Source organism: Sceloporus occidentalis, unplaced genomic scaffold, assembly GCF_023333645.1.
Source record: "Sceloporus occidentalis isolate IW3139 unplaced genomic scaffold, rSceOcc1.0.p SCAF_3, whole genome shotgun sequence".
Taxonomy (NCBI): Eukaryota; Metazoa; Chordata; class Lepidosauria; order Squamata; family Phrynosomatidae; genus Sceloporus; species Sceloporus occidentalis.
Window position 1 is genome coordinate 124,659,187 of NW_028316983.1, and position 25,979 is coordinate 124,685,165.

Here is a 25,979-nt window from a genome sequence, read left to right on the forward strand (position 1 = left end):
CGTGGCCTCCGATCGTGGCGAGGCCCGGGGCCCAGGCGGGGAGGGAAAGCCTCCTTAAGTGGAGGCTTTCCCTCGCCGCTTGGCCTCCGCTCCCCTCCGCGGGAAAATGTAGGACAAAATTTTCAAATGTAGGACACATGTTCTGTGTCCTACATTTGAAAATTTTGTCCCACATTTTTCCCGTTTGGGAGGTCCGGAGTTATGGCAACCCCATTTATATCTCACTTTCAAGAAACTCCCATCCATCCTGAACTCCCTCCCAGTATCCTTGTCAATGTTATTACAGCCAGTAGTTCCCTAGATTTAAAGAAATTGGCTTTCTTAAAGTCTAGAATGTGTATCTGGCTATTCTTGGATTCCCCTTCTCACTGTATGACAAATGCCAAGAGAACATGGTCACTCCCACCTAGGGATCCCACCACTTCCACCCCATTAACAAGTTCATCCCTGTTGGTTAGGATCAGATCTAAAATAGCTGACCCCTTTGTTGCCTCTTCCACTTTCTGATCAATGAAATTGTCTGCAAGACAGGTAATTTGTTGGACCTGATGTTTTTGGCAGAGGTTGACTGCTAACATGGACCAGAATAGCTGAAATCTCCTATCACTATTAACTCTTTCATTTTTGGATGTGCACTCATCTCCTCCAGGAAGGCATCATCAATTTTTGATATTGTACTGTGTTGTAATATGTTATAGCTATGATATGTGAACCACTTTGATCTGGAGGAAAGGCGGTATACAAATCAAAGATTATTATTATTATTATTATTATTATTATTATTATTATTATTATTATCCTCAGTCTGGCTTGGCAGTCTATAGTAGGCCCCCATTATGACATCCCTTTTGTTTCTCTCCCCCTTAATTCTTACCCAGATGCTCTCAATCTGACTTCCTAGATTTAAGTCATGGATCTCTTAACATGCATATACATATTTAACACATAAAGCTATTATAACCCCCCCCCCTGCAATTATACCATTCCAGTTATGAGACTCATCCCACCAGGTTTCCGTGTTAATAAATCATATTTATTATTCTATAATAAGAGTTCCAGTTCATCTTGCTTATTTCCCATCCTCTGTACATTAGTGGAGAGACATTTATGCTAAGTGTTTTCTTCCCGCTGTTCGTTCTTTCTTTCTTTCTTTCTTTCTTTCTTTCTTTATTGTTCTCTAGTATTACTTGCCTTGCTCCTTCTCTAACACTTGGTCTTTTCTCCCCAGCAATTACTGAATTTTTGCCCTCCAAAATACTCTCTCCCCACCAGAACCCAGTTTACAGCTCTGCACAGCTGTCTGCACAGGCCACTTACATCAGTTTCCCTCTGCCCTTGCATTGCCCTGTCCACATGACATAGGTCCAAAGGCTGAATTCAAGTGCAGACTGTCTTCACGATGTAAGGCCAGTTATCCATCTAATCCAGACCATCCCTGCCTTAATCCAGTTTTTAAAAAGTCACTATTTGCTTAGGATCTTCCAGAAGCAACTCGCTGTGTTGTCCACTCCCAGAGTATTCTGGCCCCAAAGCCACCCCGAATGCCCCCCCCCATTACCCAGATTCATGCCAACAGCTATCTACACTTGTATCTTGCTGTGCCATTTGCCCCTACCGCTGTTACTGTGAGTTGCTCCCTCTGAGGTCATGAGGCACGCAGCAATTTGATCAATGCTGGGCACCTTTCTTTCACCCTCAGAGGGATTGACTTGCAGTGGCGGTGTTGGTGGCCAGATAGATGCAACTTGAGTCTCCTCAAGTCATTGAGCCCTGTGAAGCCATGGAACAAACCATTCCATAGGATCATGTAACAAATCATTCCAAATGGTCTTCAAACCATTTTCCAGTACTTAGAGACACACAGAAAAGTGAGCAGCAGTTGTTAGGGGCAATCGGAGATCAACGACGATGATGACGATGATGGGGCTGTATTTTTTCCATCCTTATCACAAAGATTCACTCCAGAGCCAACAGTAGATGTAGGGTTTTGTGGAACAGAAAGCATGAAAATACCCTTAACCATATGTAACCTCTGTTCGAAGACTTCATGTAGATAATACATTTGAAACTGAATTCCAACATTATACCTCAAAACATTAAGGAAGGAAGGGACTTTTATGTACATGCTACCTTGTTATAATAGATAACATATTGAGGTACATTTCCCAAACACTGGAATCTGGATTTAGCAAGGGAGAAACTGGAGAATGCAGAAGTACAATGGTGCACCAGAGTTTCTTGCTAATACAATGATGCACAAGTATTTCTTGCAGAGTAGATGAACTGGCACTAACATTTTGAGATTCTTTCATGCTAATGTTCCAGTACTGTCTGGTAAATGAATACTTATATCCAGCTCTGGCACCTTCAGGAGATACTTGTTTTTAGAGAAAGCTCCCATCTCCAAGGCTGTCATGCCTACTTTCCACACAGGAAAATCTGGAGCTGTTTTTAACCACCAGTCTTCCATTGGGGATCTTCCAGTGAACCACCACTCCTAGGAGAAATAGACAATAGCTCAGAATATGACTTAATGAAGCCAACTTAGGAAAATGTGTGTTTAAAAAATAGAAATAAGAACAAAGGGTTTTATGTTACAGCTACTTGTCAATGACTACGCTGGGGTGGAAATCATGTGGTCCTCCAGATATGCTGGACTGCAGTTTACTCACCATTAACCATGTTGGCTGTGGTTAATAGGATTTGCAGCCCAAAAACATCTGGAGGGCCTCATGATTCCCAAACTCAGCCTTCAGGAAAAGAGATTCCACCTCAACATTAGGAGGAACTTCCTGACAGTAAGGGCTGTTGGACAGTGGAACACACTCCCTTGGAGTGTAGTAGAGTCTCCTTCCCTGGAGGTCTTTAAACAGAGGCTGGATGGCCATCTGCCAGGAATGCTTTGATTGAGAGTTCCTGCATGGCAAGTGGTCGGACTGGATGGCCCTTGTGGTCTCTTCCAACTCTATTATTCTATAATTCTATGATACACACTGGAACCATAAAAAGAATCATTTTGAGTTACCTGAATCCCATTCTGTTTGGATAGAAGTACAACGCAAGTGGGAAAGAGCAACTACATAAGAGCAACTCATCTGATGTTTAATAACTTATGATATTGGTTTTAAATGTTATCCCGCACCCTGGACCTTTGGAGATAGAGATGTTTGTTTGTTTTAAAGATCCACAAATCAGTCAACCCTTTTTCACCAGCCAGTTCTGCCATGCTGTGCCCAACTTTTTTACAGGCATATAATTACAATTTGAGTCCAGGCCTTTTTAAAACCCCTACTTAGTTTAGGTACAAATATACTACTTGTACCATGTTACTCGAAGATGTACAATTTATTGTCCAAATTTTAATACTTCCTGATAGCCTTCCAAGATCTTACCTTGCTCATCTCCAGCCATGATCGTTCCAAATCGTTTCCATACAGATCACTGTTCTGGAATGCCATTTCCAGAAGGCTTTGGCTGTTTTCATCATGTTCAAGCATCAGTTGGACATAGGCCTTCAAATGGAAAACCCTGGGATAGAAGACAGGGCTTGTCGAGCACTGAGTCATTACCTGCTCCAAATTCTAAGGAGAGCAAATTGAGAATTGTGTCAAGTAGAGTCAGAAGATTAACCAGAGACAAGATGAAAGACTCAATGAGACAAGGCTTTTCAGTTGTTGAACTACAACAGCCATCATCTCTCACTAGTATAACCATTAATGAAGTATGATGCTGACCAACAACATCAGAGGATGACGAGCTCCCTATATCTGGTATAAGATAAAAACAGCATGTTGCTGATCCTCCCTCCCCCCTTTATCTTTATACTGTATGTTTTTCAGGTTACAAGCATCTCCTTTGCATTATGACATTAAATGTGCAATGGTAGTAGTGGTGGAGGTGGTAGCAATAGATGGCTGATAATAATTAAACCTAGTAGAGAGATGGTTTTTTGTGCATTTTTCAGGCTATGTGGCCATGTTCTAGAAAATTTTCTTCCTGATGTTTCGCCAGCATCTGTGGCTGGCATCTTCAGAGAATGCTTTGCCTGGAAAAAGTGGGTCTATATATACTGTGTAAGCCTGGGAATGCAGGAGTGATTTGTATGTGTATTGTTCTGTGCTGATGGCCAGCCTCAGGCTGGGAGGCTAATGCAAAAGAAGATTAATGTCTTCTAATTGGTGATCATTATCTGCTGAGAAAGCCCCTGACTCTGAATGGTTTCCCATTTGCATTTACTGAGTCCTTATTTTGCTAGTAGAGAGAAATTGTATGGTTTCAACACAGGTAAGAAGGAATTGAAACAGCCACAAAGAAGGAGGATAGATGTACACAGAGATTCTAGCAGTTTGTTGAGAGGAAAATTAGCATTATAGTTAAACAGTACTGGGATAAAGTATGCCAAGTGGGAGGAAGATTTATTGACCAATGCAATTTGAAGTTCCCTGTGCAGGCTTTTAATATTTTAAGGGAGAATGCATACTGCTGCACAAAATCCTCCCTCCCCCAATATTATAGCCCAGTTGAAAATTGTTTTTTGCATGGAAGACTAACCAAAAAATTACTATTAAGTGTAGGTGAAGCTGGTTTTGGAACAAAGCATTAACGAAGAAACTGACTCACATAAGAGTAGCAAGGATTATTCAATTAAACAGAGGCCCGTTCCGCACGCACCTAACCCTAGTACGTCCCCAGGACATACAAAATGGCGGCGCCCTATACACATAGGTGCCGCCATTATGACGTCACGAACGCGCCACCTCCAAACGGGGCGGTACAGACGTGATGTCTTCATGCCGTGCGAGGGCGCATAGAGCACCCTTTCCACAGCGCTAGAAGGAGCTCCAAAACGGAGCTCCTTCCGCGATTTGCATCGCTGGCGCAGCCTTTAGATGGCTACGCCAGCAACGCAAAGGAGAAAGGGGCCGAGCGGCCCCTTTCTCCTCCTCCCCGCCGCCACTGGGTGTCCTTGGGGCTTGAAGCCCCAAGGACACCCCTTTCCAGACCGTGGGGAAGCGGCCTTTTGCTGCTTCCCTGCGGCCTGGAAAGCGGTGGATTGGGGCCTCGGAGGCTGCTGCTCTGGCAGCTGAGGCCCCGATCTGGTGGGGAAAGGAGCGACTACAGGCCGCCCCAAAGGGGCGGTCTGTAATGCTCCCATGTCTCCTGAAATATCATGCACTGGGATGTAAAATGTTTAGTCTCCTATATATTAGGTAATTTGTGTAGGTATGCACTGTGTATAAAGCAAGGGACTGTTGGAAGGGGTAAAAGAATGGGATGTTGAAAGTGAGTGGTGATTGATCCAAGTGTATAAATACAAACACAATATTGTGGAATGTCTGAGGTGATTTGAATCAGATTGGTGAATGACAGTTGATGAAACTTAGTAACCAGTTAGGGTAGGTATAGGTAAAAAGAAGAAGGGAGTGGGTGAAGTGAAGATTAAGCTTAAGCGAGTCAGTCAGGCTTAGGAATTAATGAGCAGTATTTAAGAGTCTGACAAGTTGTACAGTCTGGTGTTATACGCTAGCCTCAGGGCAGAGTGAAGGCATGGCGTCCACATAACGCATGCCCCAACGCTGCCATGTTGTGCATCCAACTGCACGGTGGACAGCATCACATCACTCCTTTGGCACTGCGTCCAGATGATGCAGCATCAAAAGGAGTGCCAGAAGGTGCAGCCACCATGGCAAAGGTGCCCTTTTTGCGGCTCCTTTTTGTGCCACAGAACTACCAGATCAGGGCTGTGGCATGTTGTTGCCGCGGCCCCAATCCAGTGCTGGAAGGGGGGCAGCAGGCCACTCCAAAAGGGCGGTCTCTTTAGCCCCTGAGTTAGTTAGGAATGGAGTGTGAGAGTGTCAGCTACATTCTAAATGTATTAAATATTACATTTGCCGCTTCTCCCTAGTCCTGAAAAGCTGCCCTGGCCCCAATACGTTGAGTAAAGGGGTGCGTGCAGGCTGCCCAAAGGGGTGGTCTGTACCCCACCACTGTGTTGTATTTGTATTTATATACTTGGACTCAGGAGCAGTGTTTATGGTGGCAGCAATGAATAAAGAGGCATGGTATTTAGTAGGGCTAAGATGCATAATACAGTGGGTATGTGGTATCTCCTGGGGTTTGGTTCCAGGACCCCCATGGATACCAAGCACCATGGATGCTCAAATCCCATTAAATTCAAGGACAGAGAGCCTGTACAGTCCGGCACTTTGTGCTGGCCTGCAGGTAAACTAGGGCTCAAGTAGGGCTGAGCATTTACATGCTCAAAGCCCTACTATCGCTGCCCAGCCACAATCATGGTGCGCGCAGCACCTAAACGGCGCTGCGCATGAGGGGTGTTATAATGCTGTGCTGGGGCACCCCTTGTACGGTGCAAATTTTTACACCAGGTTGGGGGCATGGTGTGCAGTTGCCACATCCCCAACCCAGCGCTTCCATAGTAAAATGATGTCAGTTATATAAAATGGCAAAATCATGATTTGCTTTTTGGAATTTACATATTTTTTTCTGATTATTTTCAAACCATGGATGGTTGAATCTATGGATAAAGAATCCAAAGATACAGAAGGCCAGCTGTATCTCACACATGTACGTTAAGCACATTTATGAGATCCCCACAGTTGGTGGCCACAGCAGTCAGACAGGAGTAGGTCCTTACATTGGTGGCAGAGGCAGGGATAATGGAAAGCTGCTAACAGTGAGATTTATGGAATTTGGTGGCAGGAACAATTTAGGCAGAACCTCATACCTGATGAAAAAGCAATGAGTTAAGTGGTATCCCCCACATTTCCAAACAGCTATGTCAATTTGGGAAAAACTGCAGTGAGCTGAACAATTAGTCTTGCTAGACCTTTGCATGTGATTATGTGATTTGAGCTATTGCTATCAAAGGATAGAAATTCATTGTTGCTTCTAATTTTCACTGTTGCTTCTTGTTTTTTGCTGACTGTCATTTTTTAAAATTTAAATAAATTGGAGAAAGAGGAGGGAAGTTGTGTATTTTCAGAGAGGTTGTGTATTTTTATAGTTTTTTGTGGGTTTTTCGGGCTATGTGGCCATGTTCTAGCAGAGTTTCTTTCTATGGATGCCGGCCATGAAAGCCTTCAACTTTACATTGTGTATTTTCACTCTAAATGCAGGATAAGAAAGAAATTGGGGGGGGGGGGGGGAATAGAAAGATAAGTTTTAAAAATCAAGTTCAAGAGTTCATGCTCACAGAGCAGACATTGTGGAAGGTGATACTGATGAAGCAGATAAGAAAAAGAAAAAGTAAACATATTAGAGAAGCCAGAAAGATAGGAAGTTGCTATTGGGATGCACAGAAATGTATCCAGGTATTAGAGAAAGAACAGAAGATACAGATTTAGAAGGAAAGGTGGGCTTGGAAAATTTAATTTGGTTTTAATCAGCATAGCATATTAGAACTCAGGGTGGATGGGGAGGTGAATCACATGGAAAGAAGGGGCATATGAGAATAATAGAATCATATAGCTGGAAAAGACCTCAAGGCCCATCCAGTCATAGAATCATAGAATTGGAAGAGACAACAAGGGTCATCTAGGCCAACCCCCTTCCACGCAGGAAATCTCAATCAAAGCATACCTGACAGATGACCATCCAGCCTCTGCTTAAAGACTTCCAAGGAAGGAGACTCCACTACACTCTGAGGGAGTTTGTTCCACTGTCAAACAGCCCTTACTGTTAGGAAGTTCCTCCTATTGTTGAGGTGGAATCTCTTTTCTTGTAGCGTGCATCCATTGTTCCAGGTCATGTTCTCTAGAGCAACAGAAAACAAGCTTGCTCCCTCCCCAATATGACATCCCTTCAAATATTTAAACAGGGCTATCATATCACATCTTAACCTTCTCTTCTCCAGGCTAAACATACCCAGTCCCTAAGTCGTTCCTCATAGGACATGGTTTCCAGATCTTTCACCATTTTAGTCGCCCTCCTTTGGACATGTTCCAGTTTCTCAACATCCTTTCTGAATTGTGGCACCCAGAACTGGACACAACATTCCAGCAGAATATAGTGGCACTGTTACTTCTCTTGATCTAGACACTATACTTTTATTGATGTGGCCTAAAATTGCATTGGCCTTTTTAGCTGCCACATCACACTGTTCACTCATGTTCAACTTGTGGTCCACTTGGACTCCTGGATCCTTTTCACACAGCCAGGTGTCCCCCATCCTATATCTGTGCATTTCATTTTTCCGCCCTAAGTACAGTACCTTACATTTCTCAGTGTTGAATTTCATCTTGTTACCTTTGGTCCAGCTTTCTAGTCTATTCAGGTCGTTTTGAATTTTGATCATGTCCTCTGGGGTACTAGCTATTCCTCCTAATTTGGTGTCATCTGCAAATTTGATGAGTATGCCCCCAGTTCTGTCATCCAAGTCATTGATAAAGATGTTGAATAACACTGGCCTCAGGACAGAGCCCTGTGGGACCCCACTGGTCACTTCTCTCCAGGATGAAAAGGAGCCATTGTTGAGCACCCTTTGGGTTCGGCTGGTCAACCAATTACAAATCCATGTAACAGTTGCCTTGTCTAGCCCACATTTTGCAAGCTTGTTTGCTAGAATGTCATGGGAAACCTTGTCAAAGGCCTTACTGAAATCAAGATATACTATATCCACAGCATTCCCTTCATCTACCAAGCTGGTAATTTTATCAAAGAAAGAGATAAGATTTGTCTGGCCTGACGTCTTTCTCTGAAACCCGTGTTGACTTTTTGTGATTATGGTATTGCCATCTAGATGTTCACAGACTCTCTGTTTAATGATCTGCTCTAGAATTTTTCCTGGTATTGATATCAGACTAACTGGACGATAAGTGTTGGGATCCTCTTTTTTCCCCTTTTTGAAGATGGGAACAATGTTTGCCCTCCTCCAGTCTGCTGGGACTTCTCCTGTTCTTCAGGAGTTTTTAAAGATTATTGCCAATGGCTCTGATATTATATTTGCCAGTTCTTTTAATGCCGTTGGTTGTAGTTCATCTGTCCTGGAGACTTAAATTCATTTAGATTAACAAGGTATTCCTGTACTATCTCTTTACTTATTCTGTACTAATCTGTCCTCTGCTCCATTGTCCTCAGGTTGAGCACCCTTTCCCTTTTCTGAGAACACAGAGGCAAAGAAGGTGTTCAGTAATTCTACCTTTTCTCTGTCTTCTGTTAGCATTTTGCCATCTTCTGCACGCAGTGGCCCTACTGTTTCAATCTTCTTCTTTTTGCTGCGGACATATCCAAAAAAGCCCTTTTTATTGTTCTTAACCTCTCTAGCAAGCCTGAGTTCATTCTGTGCAGTAGCGTTTCTTACTTTATCCCTACACGTGCTTGCTGTTTGTTTGAATTCCTCTTTGGTGATTTCCCTCTCTTTCCATTTCTTATACATGTTCCATTTAAAATTTAGCTCAGTGGAAAGTTCACTTAGTCATCCTTGCTGGTTTCTTGAGACATCTCCCATTTTTCTTTCTCACTAGAGCTGTTTGAAATTGTGCCTTCAGTATCTCCCCTTTTGAGAAACTCCCATCCATCTTGAACTCCCTTCTCTTTTATTATTTCTGACCATGGGATCACCCTCAATATTTCTCTAAGTTTATTGAAACCCGCTGTCCTAAAGTCTAGAATGTATGTCTGATTATGCCTGGCTTCTCCTTTCCACTGTATAACAAACTCCAGGAGAACATGGTCACTTCCACCTAATGATCCCACCACTTGCATCCCAATTAACCAAGTCATCCTTGTTGGTTAGGATCAGATCTAAAATAGCTGATCCCCTTGTTGCCTCTTCCACCTTTTGAACAATGAAATTGTCTCCGAGGCAAGGAGGAATTTGTTAGACCTTGAGGATTTGGTTGAGTTTGAATCCAGCAAATATCAGGGTAGTTGAAGTCACCCATCACATCTCTTTTCTGAGTGTGTAGTCATCTGTTCTAGAAATGTGTCATCTAATTCCTCCATCTGACGGGGGGGGGGGGGGTCTGTAGTAGACTCCCACCTAAGCATCCTTGTCGTTTCCCTCTCCTTTAATTTTTATCCAGATGCTCTCCACCTGGCTGCTAGTATTGATGTCCTGGATCTCTTCACTGGAGTAAATATCTCTGACATATAGTGCTGTTCCTCCTCCTTTCCTGTTTGCCCTATTTCTCTTAAATAGGTTATACCCCTCTATTTCTACATTCCAATTATGAGATTCATCCCACCAGATTTCAGTGATGCCTATTATATCATTTTTGCTTTTTTTGTCATCACACTGTTGACTCACGTTGAAGTTGTTGTCTACTAGGACTCCTAGATCCCTTTTGCATGTACTTATGTCAAGCAAGGTGTCCGCCACCCTATATCTGTGGCATTTCATTTTTTCACTCTAAGTGTAGTACCTTATATTTCTCCTCATTGAAATTAATTTTGTTACTTTTGGCTCAACTTTCTAACCAACAGTATTAAAATCATTTTGAATTTTGAGCCTGTCCTCTGAGGTATTACCTACTTGGTGTCACCTGAAAATTTGATAACTATGCCCTCTATTCCTTCATCCAAGTCACTGATAAATATGTTGAATAGCACTGGGCCCAGGACAGAACTCCATGGCATCCCTCTGGTCACTTCCTTCCGGGATGAAGAGGAGCCATTGTTGAACACCCTTTGCATTCACCCAGTCAGCCAATTATAAATCCACCTAACAGTAGAATTGCCCAGCCCACATTTTACTAGCTTGTTTGCAAGAATATTGTAGGTGATCTTGTCAAAGGCTCTACTGAAATCAAGATATGCTACATCCACAGCATTCCCTCCATCTACCAATCTGGCCATTTTATTAAAAAATGATATAAGATTAACCTGGCATGACTTGTTTTCCAGAAGCCCATGTTGACTTTGTGTGATTATGGCATTCCTTTCTAAATACTTACATAGGGGCCGCGGCTACCTCACGCCATGGCACCAATCTGGCCTCCAGAGAGCGCAAAAAAGAGCTGCAAAAACAGCTCCTTTTTGCACCCTCCAAGGAGCACCAAAGCTGCAGTGACATGGCTTTATGACGCCCCTTCCAGGCTGCATCATGTGGATGCAGCACTGGAGTGATGTCATTATGGCACATGCCGTGTGGACTGGCACATGCCAAAATGCTGCCCTGGGGGCGGGGTTAGGGCATCCAGCATGCAGACACTGTGCCCTAACTCCAACCACATGCCAGCACAAAATGCTGGTCTATATTGGTGATACCCAAGGACAACAGGTTGTAAAGCAAAAAAGTCTAGGGGGAAAAAACTAAAAGCACAGTAGTTTTGTCTTGAAGTCTTCCTCAGTGGTCAGGAATGGCTGATTTTACTGCTTTGAAAAATATATAACACAAGATATGTTGGGACATCCAGTCATAGTAAGTGAGTTGTTATCCAATTTGGACCCTGTGGGGTACAAAGAACTTGGATGTCCCACATGCAACTTCTCCTGTTCTCCAGGAATTCTCAAAGATTATTACCAGAGGTGCTAAGACTACTTCTGCCAGTTCTTTTAATACAGTGCGCTCGCATCATATGTGGGTGCATTATACGTTGCTTTCAGCAAACATTATTATTATTATTATTATTATTATTATTATTTATATAGCGCTGTAGATTTGCACAGCGCTGTACATAAAAACAATAAATGTAAAAGAGTAAACCTGCCTATGGCATACAATCTAAGAAATAATAGGATAATAAATATAAAATACATAGCAATACAGGAAATAGTTCAATAAAACAGGCAACAAAAAAGAACATCAAATAGCAAGTGAAAATCACGCAATGCCTGGGAACGCTTCTCTGAACAGGATGGTCTTTAACTCCGTTTTGAAGCTGGTTAAAGAAGTGATGGCCCTTGCTCACGGGGGAAGAAGGTTCCAGGAGTGAGGGGTAGCAAGTGAAAAGGGGTGAATCCTAGATGGGGCAGAGAAAATCCTGGGCTGGGACAGCCGACCTTGACTACCAGAACGGAGGGCTCGAGTGGGAAGGTAAGGAGAAAGAAGGTCTGATAAGTAAGGAGGGGCCAGCCCATGGAGGGCTTTAAACGTCGACAGCAGGAGCTTATACTGAATACGGAAAGGGAGGGGGAGCCAATGAAGGGATGCCAACAAAGGAGAGATATGGTTAGAGCGATGGGTGGATATGATAATGCGTGCAGCTGAATGCTGGACAGAAATTAACGGACGGAGATGGGAAAGAGGAAGCCCAGCCAGGAGGATGTTACAGAAATCAAGTCGTGATACTACTAGAGCATGGACCAGAATCTTAGCAGTAGAGGCAGAGAGATATGGTCGGATTTTGGCAATATTGTATAAAAAGAAGCCTTGGCTGTGGTCTGGATCTGAGGGATACACGACAGAGAAGAATCAAAGATAAAACCAAGACTGTGGGCTTGCTGGACTGGTTGAATAGAAATGTTGTCCACACAGAAAAGGAGTGTTGAAGGGTGGACTTAGGAAGAAAGACAAGAAGCTCTGAAAGCTCTGAAAGTAGTGTTGGTTCTTCCGGCGCTATGCGCCGGAAGAAACAATGGTTCACGCGCCCGTGGCATGCGCATACCACCACTGCCGCAAGCTTGTAATGGGGCTTGAGCATACGCACTTTTTCTTTTACGTGGGGGGGGGGGGAGTCCGGAACGGATCCCTGCATAAAAGAAGGGTGCACTGTACTCTTGAAGGTATTTCATCTGGCCCTACAGGCCTAAATTCATTTAGATTAAGCCGATATTCCTGTACTACCTCTTTACTTATTCTGTGCTGTATTTCCCCTATTGCATCATCTGCTCCATGTTCCTCAGGTTGAGCACCCCTTTCCTTTTGTGAGAAGACGAAAAGAAGGTAGTCCTGCCTTTTCTCTGTCTCCTATTAGCATTTCACAGGTGATTAAAATGGTGAAGGGTCTGGAAACCATGCCCTATGCGGAATGACTTAGGGAGCTGGGAATGTTTAGCCTGGAGAAGAAAATGTTAAGAGGTGATACGATAGCCTTGTTTAAAAATTTGAAAGGATGTCATATTGAGGAGGGAACAAGCTTGTTTTCTGCTGCTCCAGAAAATAGGCCATGGAACAATAGATGCAAACTACAGAAAAAGAGATTGCACCTCAACGTTAGGAGGAACTTCCTGACAGTAAGGGCTGTTCGACAGTGGAACACACTCAATTGAGAGTCATAGCAATTGATAAAGTAAAAAGAAGAGAGATTGAAAAGAAAAGAAAAAAAAAAACAGTCTGCTTGGGAATATTGAGGGAGAGGGGGAGAGGAGCATAATCACATCCACTCACACCATGAATGAGAACAGCAGCAGAAGGGACTTAATCACACATGAATCCATAGTGTAAAAGCAGTGCATTCTGGAGACATTGACAGGTTGCCCCTGTCAATGAAAAGGAGCACCCTAGGAACAGATAGAATACAAAGCAGCTACGTGAAGACAAAGTGTTGTGTCATAAGGTACAGCCACAGATGCTACTGTCCTGCTGTAATTCTGCTTTGGCAGCCTCATGTGATAAAATCCTACTATGTGTTGAGTACAGTGATGGCTACTAGGGAAAAGAAGATCGTATAAAGGTTCAGCTGTGTATGATGCCTCACCTGAAATGTAATGTATTGAATGTAATGTGCCTAGACACTGAAAAGTCTATGTTCCTCCTTGAGGGGAATATACATCTGTAGATTTATGACGGTTTATATTAAAATAGCCTAAAGGAATAAGACAGAGCCTGACAATTTTCCCATCTCAAGACTTAGGAATGCTTAACTGGAGTGTAGATCCTAACTCTGCCTGTTTGGACTATATCACTGATCACAATTTAGGAGCCCAGGTTACCAGATACAGGGAGCATCCAGACTGATTAAAAAGATGAGAAAGTCCCAGATTTTGTTCCTATTCTTTCCTGTTTTATTCTGGAGATCCACACACATTTTGTTTATCCCAGGCTACTTTCTGGGATACTAGAACCCAGTACAGTCAGTTCCCACTTAGAGTCTCTTTGTACCAGCTATCCAGGTCAGTTTATTTAGCCCATTATAAAATCAGAATGAACAGGAACAAAATGTTGGACTTTTTAAATCAGTTTGGATACACCCACAAATTAGTTGACAAATGCCAAAAAACCAAACAAACAACCCCCCCCCAAAAAAACCCCAAATTCCTCAATCTTAAGGGAAAACAGTGAGGAACCATGCCAGTTTCAACTGACTTTATTCCACATCTAGTCTGTAAAGCAGAGACAATATATGCTTTGTGACTTCTGTCTATCAAGTGTATTAAACTTATGTATTATGTTTTAACTATGCCAAATATTTTGTTTTTATATAAACAGCCCCCGAATCCTCTGTGGGGTGTGTAAAGATGTGGCTTAATAATTTCTAAAGTAAACAAATAAATATATCTTCCTGAGCTTGACCTCCAAACCCCTCACCTTTACTATCCTGTTGCGCATCTCACGAGCCTTATCAGGCTTTTCTTCAATGTATTTTCTCAGTAGCAGAGCTTCACACTCTACAAACTTGCAGAATCCATGATTAGCATAGAGGGAAGCACTTGTTCTTCTCACTAGCCTTCTTGCCTGTTCAAATGGCTGGATAAATTCATCCCAAAGATGAAGCCTAGCAAACCTGTATGATAGACTTTTGTCAGTCATAGGTTAAACAGGAAGAGATTCAATTCTTTCTATTCTAAAAAAAAAAGTAAACGCTTGTTTTCACCACAGAAGAACTCTGGGGCCTCAAATGCTGTGACATTTCCAGAAGTACAAATACATTGGTACAAATACGCAGAGGTACAAATACACAGTTTGGGGGTGCTCCTTGACTCGTCGCTCCAACTGACAGCTCAGGTGGATGTGACAGTCAGGAGCGCCTGTTATCAGCTTCATCTGATACGCCAACTGTGCCCCTTCTTGGAGCTGAGGGACCTGGAAACAGTAGTACATGCACTGGTAACCTCTCGACTGGACTTCTGCAATGCACTCTACATGGGGCTACCCTTGTGCCAAGTTCGGAAACCTCAGTTGGTACAAAATATGGCAGCCAGATTGATTACGGGAACTTCTAGGAATGACCATATAACACCAGTCTTGAAGTCCCTGCACTGGCTGCCTATTAGTTTCCGGGCAAAGTACAAGGTGTTGGTGATTACCTTTAAAGCCCTACATGGTTTGGGCCCAGAGTACTTGAGGAAACACTTTCTTCCCTATTGTCCATCCCGCACACTAAGGTCCTCTGGAAGAAATCTATTACAGCCAAAAAAAATCTAGGCTAACATCAGTTTCCCAGAGAGCCTTTTCTATTACTGCTCCAAACCTATGGAACGACCTGCCAGAGGAGATCCGTCACATTCCCACTCTGACAGCTTTTAAGAAAGCACTCGACGGATCTCTTCTGGCAGGCCTTTCCAACTTAGTTACCCTCCCCAGATATAGAGATATTTGTCCCCTCATCTGTCTATTTTTCACCGCCTATCTTTCTGCCTATTTTTTTTTGTTTAATGTCTTTAATGGTTTTAATGTTTTTATACTATTACTGTTTAATTCTGTTTTAGTACTGGGAATGGGGGGGGGTAGGTCTAGGGCTTGATTTTTAAAAAACTCTATTGTAATTTGATGTATTTTACTGTTGTAACCCGCCCGGATTCTTCATGATTGGGCGGGCTAGTAATAAATCATCATCATCATCATCATCATCATTGGGCCAAATACATGTGCAAGAGAAGGGCCCCATTTCCCCCATTTACATATCCATACTTTCTGGCCATCTGTTGGGAGTACTTTAATTGTGTATTCCTGCATGGTAGGGGGTTGAACTTGATAGCCCTTGTGGTCTCTCCCAACTCTATGATTCTGTGATTCTATGTTTTCATTACAGTGTGGTGGTGCATACAGAGACAGGCACTGGAAATCTCATTCAAATTCTTATCAGATTTCTTTTTATTTAACACAAATTTCCTTCCTGTTTTATATGTTCCTAAAACAACATTTAATTTAATTTGGTTACACAAGATCTTGTGGTATGAGAAGTAATGTGTAACTTGCTCATTGATTGGCACAGCTACCGTACTCTGGTAGGGTAGCTGTATTAATTAGATGTATTGAAAAACAATAATCTCTTGAAATCTTAATTGGCAAAAGGACTCATCCCACTTCAGCAGGTATATTATTCACTGTTACCTCTCTAATAAGGCCATTGATATGGAGGTCCTGTTAGAAAACTGTGAAAAAGTGCTATTGCTATTTAACCTATCAGAGTGTAGAAGGCAAGTACTGTGAGTGATAAACAGAAGTAGGTACACTGGATGATGATAGTATAATAAAAGATAAAACCTACATTTATTGTTCTAAGTAATCCATTCAGCAAAGCACAACCAATCTTGACATCAGCACAGAAACCTCTAAAACTGGTTTTTCATGCATGCAGATATGCTGTGATAGCCATCATGGAGTTGAAACCCTGGCTGCCACTGCCACCACTACCTGATTTCCCTATTCTCTACTTTGTCCAGCCAGTCCTCTGCTCTATGTCAGTATATGCCTTCTCATCCCTATCATCTGAGATTATAAAATGCAATGAGATACATCAGATCAACTCAAATTATATGGCATACCATAACTTTGACAACATCAGTACACCTACTGATATGAAGTGTGTGACTGTTCTAGCAGCACTGTCTCTCCCCTCCCTGCCCCGCCCCCCCCCACCAAATATAGTATTCTTGGCCAAAGCAGTAATGCGAGCTACCATGTTTTACTGCTCTTGTGGTCCTAGGAGTGAGATGAAAAAAATCAAATGCTAAATTTACCAAATTGCCAAAGAAGAATACAGTCCAAGCATAATGTTGTTTTGAGACATAAGAATGCAGTTAGTTTCGTTAGTGAGGACAAAGTCGATACAGTGCTGAAAAGGCCTAAATGCAAAGCCTGCAAAAGAAAAAAGGGGGAAAAAAGGTAAACATGGCATCCCTGGCAATAGCTTCAACTCCAGTAATTCCACAGAAGAGACTGTGGTGTGAGTGAGCACTGACAAAGCATTCAGATGGCACCACTCACACTTTTCCGTTCCTCATACATACATACTGTGAATCTTTATCCAAGGACCATATATTCCAGCCAGTGGCCTACACTGGGTAACACCAAACCTAGTGATGCCACTGGTTCCATCTGCTGTTTATTGTCTCTTATTTTAATTTGTAACCCCGCTTTGATCCACTGGGAGAGGCGGGAAAACATAAATAAAATTATTATTATTATTATTATTATTATTATTATTATTATTATTATATTTCAACAAAATTTGAACAAATGAACTCCAAAAAAGATTAAAGGCAGTGGATTTATTTACAAGGATTGAGGGGAAATGGGTAAATATTTGCACAAGGAATTTTTGATAGTACAGTCTGCATTTACAGCTTGGAATTCACGGTTTTGATCATTCACAAGGGCAAGGCCTGTATGTGCACATGGACTCCCCCTCCCCTCCATCCCCTCCTTGCTGCTCTGCAACTAGCCCAGCTGAGCCAGTTACAGGGCAACAGCGAGAGGAAAGAGAGGGAAGCTCTTTCTTTCCTTTTCTTTCTCCAAGGCTTTCCAGGGTTTTGGTGGTCTGGTCAGTGTATGCATTCCTGAGAGTTTCGAATAGGTCCTGATTTTCGAAGCACCCCATCTACCATGGATTCTTAAACTGCTTGAGAAGCCACTTTTCTTACTTTCCTACTTGCATTATTCCTGTCACTACTTTCTACCCAACAAAGAACAACCTCTATTTGCCAGTGTTCCCTTATAGCAGGCAAGCTTCATGGCTACACAGAACAAGACATTCTACCAGGTGAGTCTTGCAAAACAAAACAAAAGATCTTCTGTGAATCCCACTTCCAGACTCAATCCTCAATAACACTGGGTGGTAGAAGGACCAGGGCACAGGGAAGATCACTGAGGTCCTTTCGGGGGGCGGGGGTGGTGATCGTTTGAGCACCACAATGTAAAACTTGTAAATAGGCATGCATTTGTTCTTCTCTAAATCCACCCTTGACAAGTTACTTCTGTCTCTGGTCAGTTCCCATGAGACAACAGGCACAGATTTGCCAATATGCCCTTGAACAAAGTCAGGAGTGCAGCCGTAACAAGCTACAGGGAGTGGTAACATGGAGAAAGGTCTCTGTGTAATGGGGGATTTATAGTTTTCCTAACTGTGTGTGTGTGTGTGTGTGTGAGAGAGAGAGAGAGAGGGGGGGGGAGTGGCTGGATTCTAACAGGTCCCTATCACTCTGGTTTCCCAACCCACAATAGCCTTTTGGAACAGGTAATCCAGGTGTGGGGCTCACCCACATTCAGTTCTTAGGGCATGGTTGGAGTCCATAGAGGTGCAGCTACAAGTCACAAACCAAATAAAGAAAGGGAGCAGACTCAACCCTTGATAGTTAGCCCTTGTATCTTAAGCCACAGAGCTCTCAATAACTCATATACACACTTTGGGTCACAATCTAGATTTCTTTTCCTTTTTCTGCACCTCCAGATACACCAACATGCACTTTAGCACTTCCAGGGTATATGGCAGTGATGGCGAACCTATGGCACCTGTGCCAGAGGTGGCACTCAGAGCCCTCTCTGTGGGCACATGTGCCGTCGTCCCAGCACAGAGTTTGTTACTAAAAAGCCAAAGGGACATGGCACTTTGAATATTATTATTATTATTTGCAATAAATAAGTGGGTTTTGGGTTGCAGTTTGGGCACTTGGCCGCTAAAAGGTTCACCATCACTGGTATAAGGCTTGCACACGTTTCTCCACCAATCTTGTTACCCCAAAAGCAGGAGTTGTAAGACGGCACCCACAGTTTATATTTAAATAGGGGAATTTTATTAGCTCAAATGACAGCAGCGGAGAGGGCTCAGGCAACTAGATCCCCACTTTACTTGTGCATACCAGTTCTGAGAAACAGAACTCCAGAGTGGAAGTCCAAAAGTAATTTTATTTATGATACTCACTCATGCACACTTCCAAGAATTAATTATATAAGAGGTGGTAGCAGATAGTGACTTAAAGGGGTCACAGAGGATAATACTGTACTGATTGCAGATGTGTAGCTCTGATTGAAGGGACACGATGGTGTAGAAAATGGCTTAGTAGCTGCCTTAGAATTCTGGTGTAGCCAGTTTATGCTGAGGAGTCAGGCGAGTTGCAGACAGAGTGCCTGTCTGACCACACACAAGACTGAATTGGGGGTGCCTGGGCAGACATATTTATAGGGCAAAACATTTCTCAGGGCAGGTTTGGGAATGTGAATAGATTTATAGGAGGGAAGAATGAGCAAGGAAGTTGACACTGCCTGGACAATCAGTGCAAATGTCCTTGGACAAAGAAGCATCATTCCTGGAGGGGATTCTACTTGGATTTCTGTTCATGTGCAAACACAAGGTCTATTGCCCACCATCACTCCAATCAGTGCAGGAATTATGCAGATTCTGATCTTGATTATTTATCCTGGCTATGTGTTCTGGATCTCCCCCTTGCTGAGCTGCCCGGATCCCCTTATATGGCAAGACAATTTTTGCACTGGGTACCTCTGCAGCTATGTGCTCTAAACATCCCTTCTTGATATCAATTTGATATGGGCACAGAGGAGGAATGCAGAGGACTAGATCTTGTAGGCGGGTTACAGACAGCCCATTTGGGGCGGCCTGCACCCGCCCCTTTCCCCACTGTATCGGGGCCTCAGCTGCCAGACCGGCAGCCTCCGAGGCCCCGAGCCGCTGCTTTCCAGGCCGTGGGGAAGCGGCAAAAGGCCGCTTCCCTGCAGCCTGGAAAGGGGTGTCCTTGGGGCTTCAAGCCCCAAGGACACCCCGCGGCAGCGGGGAGGAGGAGAAAGGGGCCGCTTGGCCCCTTTCTCCTCTGCACCACTGATGCAGCCGTCTGAAGGCTACGCCAGCAACGCAAACTCCAGAAGGAGCTCCGTTTTGGAGCTCCTTCTTACGCCGCGTAAAGGGCACTCTAAGCGCCCTCGCGCGGCACAAGGATGTCACGTCCCGCCGCCTCATTTGGAGGCGGTGCGGTTGTGACGTCGTAATGGCAGCGGCCGTGTGGAATGGCCGCCACCATTTTGTGCACACTCCACGTGTCCTAGGGTTGGGGGCGTCCAGAAAGGATGCCCGTTTCTAACCCTAGCATGCGTGGAGCGCACACTTTTAGGCCCGTCTGTAACGGACTATAGTAACACTGGATTGGATCCAGTTCAGCCCAATCTGTTGTCCACATGCTAAAAGCCATGCCATCTTCTTTTCCTACAATGAGCAGCACATTTCTGTTTTCTGAGCCACTACTTCATTTCATTGTGGGCAGAAGCTACATGTAAATCCAGCCTAGCATGCTGCCACTTCTGCTGAGGACATAAACAGGTCCCCAGACTCATGATCAACAAGGAGGAATTTGCTCTTCCTCATTGGCTGCATGGGCACCCCATTCCATCCTCAGCAGAAGCACCTATGGGAAACCAGTGGTGGCAGCTCTGAAAACTGCAAAGACCACCATTTCCTCATGGCCAGGAACTTCTTGTGAGTCTGCCCAACATGCGCTCACTTCTGCTGAGCTCAGAATGAGGTGCCCCTGAGAGATACCCTCTCTTTGTTGATCACATGGTCGGGCATCCTATTCTGACCTCAGCAGAAATGAGAGCATGCCATGCATGCTGTCACAGGGAGCTCCTGCCCATGAGGAAGCAGTGGTTGTGGCATCAGGGGGGCTGGGCCAGCAGGACTGATGTGATGTTGGCCCAGATATATGGTGTGCACAATGATGTGATGCCACACTGGCTCAGTGCATGTGGCCGTGCACATGTGCATGTGGTCGTGGTCAATCTGGGGCCAGTCGGGCATAATACTCTGGACTGGCCCCAGTTTAATCAGACAGTGTAAACACACTTTTTGTCTCAATTAATATGAACTGTCATTTAAAAAACAAATATATTTCCTTTATCATCCTTTGGAACAGTGTGTTATTACAGGGGATGCAGCCTGCACTGGATGACACCCTATAATGGGGAGATGACACCCGGTCAACCCCCTCACACCATCCCCCATGCTCTGTCCCTCATGCACACTGCTCTCCCCCCTGCACGCTTCTTTGCCCCCACACATGACACTCTGTCCCCCGTGTCTGCCACTCTATCCCTACATGCATGCACTGCTCCATTCCCTGCACACGCAACACTCTGTCCCTGTGTGCACACACCATTCCATCCCTCGTACGCTGCACCATCTCTTGCACTTGCGCATTGCTCTATCTCCTGTGTATGCGCTCTGCCCCACCCCCACCCCATGTGCACTCTGGCCCCCATGCACCATCCCATCCTTTTCCGCATCAGGAAAAGGATGGGCCGTCACAGGGAGGGAGAGAGTGTTCCCAGAAGTGCCGCCCCTGGAAAACCCACTCCCCCAGAAGCCTCACCACCACATCAGATGACACCCCCCACACCAGGTGTGGGAACACCACTGCTTTGAAATATATTGTAAAACACTTATATTTGCAGATGCACGGTCAAATCTAGACTAATTCTGCTGTCTTCAAGAATAAGAGTGGTTTAAAAGTGAGATAGCTCTCTTTAGATATTGGTCATTTGTTTGGTTTGCACCCAGACCTAAAACACTAAGGACTAAAGTTGTCATACTATACTCATATTTCCAGCCTGAAAATATGTTTTCTCTGGGAAAGCACTGAATTCTTTATCTTCAACCAATTCCCATCCAGCTGTGTACTGTGATACCATTTTTTTTCAATTCATGGACCTTCCTATCCTTTTTATTATTTTTACTATTTTGCATGGAGCATCTATGTGTATGTAAAACACATACTTATTTGAAACTCATGCCAAACTCACGATGAAAACCACTCAGGACTTACCCGCATAAAGAATAAGATTCAGGCAGCCAGAAATAAAGTATGCCTGCCCAATGATATTGTCATCTTGAATGGAAAGCTCCTCCAGCCAGCTCAACACTTGCACAGCATCCTCATATCTAAAGAAAAGCAAACAGACAAAGGCTTTACTCTGCTATCTCAATACTAAATCATAAAATCATAAAATTGCAGAATCATTGAATTGGAAGAGGCCTTATGGGCTATCAGGTCCAATACCCTGCCCACTGTATGATTTCCAGCTAGAGCATCCCCAGGAAGTAAGCTGTCCAGCTTTCCAAGACATTCAGAGGATACCCTACCTACTCTAGGCAATTGGTTCCATTGCTGAACTGCTCTCACAGTCAAGAACTTCCTTGTAATGTTCAATTAAAATACATTCTTCTGTAACTTAAAATATATTTCCTTTATCATCCTTTAGAACAGTGGTATCACAGGGGGATGCAGGGGATGCATTACACCTATTTCTATCCTCTGGGATAGAAATAGCAGCAGAAAATAAGCCTACCGCCTTCTCTTTTTGGCAGTCCTTGAGGTATTTAGATAATATGATCATGTCACTCCTCCATCTTCTCTTGACCATGCTGAACACTGATGCACTGAACAGTTTCAATATGCAACTGCAGTACACTGATTTTCTCTTACAAGACAACCACCAGTTTGTACTTGGTGCAAGAGTAGTCAGTGAGAATTTGCTGACAAGAAAAGAAACATTGGCCCTGGACAGACGTGTACTTGCCCTACAACCCTAGCACATGATGAGGACATCGTAGCTGCGCAGCACCATCCACACAGGGTGCACAGCTATGACGTCACAGCAGCGCAGCATCCAAACAGCGCTGCGCAGCTGCAACACCATTGCGCCGTCTCTTGTGTTTTGCGGTGGTGCAACTGCACTGCAAAAAGGAGCCACTTCAATGTGCTTCTTTCTTGCTGCACAGCAGCATCGCACAATTTGGTTGTTGTAGCGCTGCTGCGCAGCAAGAAGAGGCGCTTCCCCCACGCCTTTTTTTGGCACTCTGTACAGCACCATTGCACACTCACATTGTAGCAGACAATGAAAGATCCTTCTACATCCATCTGTCTAGTTATTGGTTTACCTCTTTCACCTTGTAATAACCCTTACTGAGACAACTGCAGATTACAAGGCACACTGGTGTTTCTGAGAAACAGATTTTCAAAAACTAAAGCAGTTAGATAGATCTAATTGATTCTAGCTCTGCCTTCAAGCAAGTCAGTGACTTAGCAAGAAGCCCCACCTCCTTAGGGAGCGCTCAGGGATAGCAGGCAGCCAAAAACAAACATATGTCCCCACACAAGCCTTAATGAAACCACAGTCAAGGAGTCAAGGATGAGCCCCAAAACACAGCTCACCTGCTCTCTCTTCAGAGACTGTTTATGTCATTGTGCATTTATCACTCTTCTTCATTTTCTCACTACTACTTCTATTTTTTTGTCTGAAAAAAATGTGTTGGGGAGAAAAAGTACAAAAAGAAACCTATAATGCCTTTTAAGTGTTAGGGCTAGGAGCCCCCATCTGGAAGCACAAGAGAGACATCTGTGTTGTTGCTGGCTGTTGTTGTTGGCAGTAGGGTGTGGTGAATGAAAGAGTAGGAGAGGTGAGAAAATGAGTGATATGAGCAGTGGAGTGCAAGTAGCCAGAGATGGTCACACTACGAGTGTGTAATGTGAGGTGCGGGAGGGAGGGGAAAGTGAGTGGTGTGAGCAGTGCCACACAAGAAGCAAATGAGTGGACACCACAAGGCATGAGAGGGGAGAGAGGAAGGGACTAGGAGATATGAGAGCATAAGCAGCATGAGTGGTAGATTGCAAGAATCAAAGGAAGAGTGTATTGCACAAGATGTGGTGAGAAAGTAAGTGAGAGGGAAGAGTAGGAGGGAAAAGGAGGGAAGAGGGTAGGAGATACAGCAGCAGAATGCAAAAAGAGGGGAGGATGGCAGAGGCATGAGATGAGTCCAGGGACAGGGAGCAATGAGTGGCAAGTTTGTTATCACTATGGCATCAAGATGCATTCAACAACTCTACGAATGAGAGGCTTCCAAGATTTCCTGTCATCAACAGCCCTGCCTTGTCTTTTGTACAGACCATTCAGACTATCAGGCACTGGTTTTGAAGGAATTGCTCTGGCTACCAACATGCTTCTGATGTCAATTCAAGGTGCTGGTAAGGTGCTTAGGATCTCTGTACTTGAAGGAACACCTCTCCCTATCTACACCTGTCTGAGATTTGAGATCTCTTGGAGGGGTCCTCCTCTCTGTCTCACCAGTCAAAGCTATACCCTTTGGGAGGACAATGTGAGACAGCCTTCTCTGCTGTGGCACCCCAGTTATGGAATGCCCTTGCCTTAGAAGTCGACAAAAGAGCTGTCAAGTGTGTGGGAAGGCCTGATGCCCAATCAGATTTCCGTATTCTCTCCTCCCGCCCACCTCATGTTCACTAACTTTTCTTCCTGTATTATTGTTGTCTTCTTGTTCTGAAGCACTGTGCATCTCCGCTACTGCCCTGCAAGAACTAGGAAGAGGCTGAGAGTTGGAAAAAGGCAAAGACACAAGAGCAGGTGGAGCAAAAAGGACACTTTGTGTGTATATTTGTCTGATTTTGATTGTTGTCATTTTTTAATCCAGAGCAGAGTATTGGAATGTGTGTTTGCTTGGAGAAATGTATCTGTATATGTGTAATCTATTATATTTGTAAGTCAATTTAAGAATTGTTTTATTAAAAAAAACAGCATCTATAATATTCTGAATGAATAGTAATAGTTGGGGTGGACAAATTTTCTTTAAATTTTGCTCCTCAACACTGCGATGCAAAGCCAAGGGGAAATATTTTTCAGGATGAGTTCTCCCTTCATGTAGAGAAACTATGGGGCCGTTCACACTACGTTATACACCAGCTTGCAAACTGGTTTAAAAGGGGGTCGGTCATTCACACTTGTGCTGGCTTTCCTGGAACTCAAGAGGGGCTGGCACAAATCCCCGTTAACCAGTTTTTCCCTGCTTCTTTTACAAAACACTGGGTTTTATCAAGATGCTGCCAATGAGATCTTGCTTCCGATCCCATTTGGGGCATCGAGGAGGGAGGGGTTAATGTGCAGGGGACAGATCATGCCTCCCCTTTGCTCTCTCCCTGCCAGCCAAGCACCATTGTTTTTCCCTCTCGGCACTCAGTTCATCCTCCATCTTGAGGGAGAGAGAGGCAGGCTAGCTCCACCAGGCCTGCCTGGAAGAAGAAGAGCCCTCCCTCCAGTCCATCAGCCTTGGTCCAGGCCTCAGAGGGAGAGAAGAATGCTGGACCTGATCCCCTCCCCCCTCACCATTCCCTTCTCCTTTTGTGTCATGTCTTTTAGATTGTAAGCCTGAGGGCAGGGAACCGTCTATTATCCCCTCTGTTGTAAACCGCTCGGATTCCCAGTGATTGGGCGGTATATAAATAAATCCTATTATCATCATCATCATCATCATCAGTTGTGGGAGTGAAAAAAAGCAACTCCAGAAATGCAGTGGATTCAAATTCCCTGCGCTTTGTAAAGTGGTCTCTTTAAAGAGCAGCCCGGCTTTTTTTCTTTTCTGCCCATCAGTCCCCTTATCTGCACTGAGGTCTGATTGCCAGCTCAGAGCTCACCAAAGCCAGGGAGAGGGTTTTCCTGGGCACATCATTAGAAGGTGTATATATTTAAAAAACTTGACAGCATATGCACATATTTGAGATTGCATGGTCACAGTAGACTGCACCTTTAAATACTCACGTCATCAGTATGACAAAAGTGCATATGATTTGCTTGACATTTTTTTAAAAAAAAAACTATCAGTGAGGCTGTGGGTTTAGAGTTATTTTTTTCCTCTTTTCCAAGAAATAAAACCACAACAGACTCTTCTCCCAAGTTGTTGCAAACTAAAGCTCTCACACACATATGCTGAGAGATTATATTATTATATGGCTGAGAGAGGGTGACTCTCTCCATGGCTAACTTATTCCAGGGTTTCTTGCTAAGGTTTGTTCTGAGGGGATTGCCATTGCCGTCCTCTGAGGCTGATGGGGGCGGGAGAGTGTTT

The 25,979-nt window shown here is 44.0% G+C and overlaps 1 protein-coding gene across 1 annotated transcript in view; it reads right to left on the bottom strand.

Annotated features, from left to right (window-relative positions):
* Positions 1-1,563: 1,563 nt before the first annotated feature.
* The window catches only part of ADCY10 (adenylate cyclase 10), a 141,811-nt gene continuing 117,395 nt past the window's right edge, over positions 1,564-25,979 (bottom strand). Inside the window, exons 29-33 of the mRNA XM_089518331.1 lie at positions 21,892-22,007; positions 16,804-16,921; positions 14,429-14,624; positions 3,393-3,581; positions 1,564-2,497 (exon numbers count right to left, since the gene is read on the bottom strand). Coding sequence (XP_089374457.1) covers positions 2,309-2,497; positions 3,393-3,581; positions 14,429-14,624; positions 16,804-16,921; positions 21,892-22,007 — 808 coding nt within the window. The 3' untranslated portion in view covers positions 1,564-2,308. The remainder of the gene's footprint in view (positions 2,498-3,392; positions 3,582-14,428; positions 14,625-16,803; positions 16,922-21,891; positions 22,008-25,979) is intronic.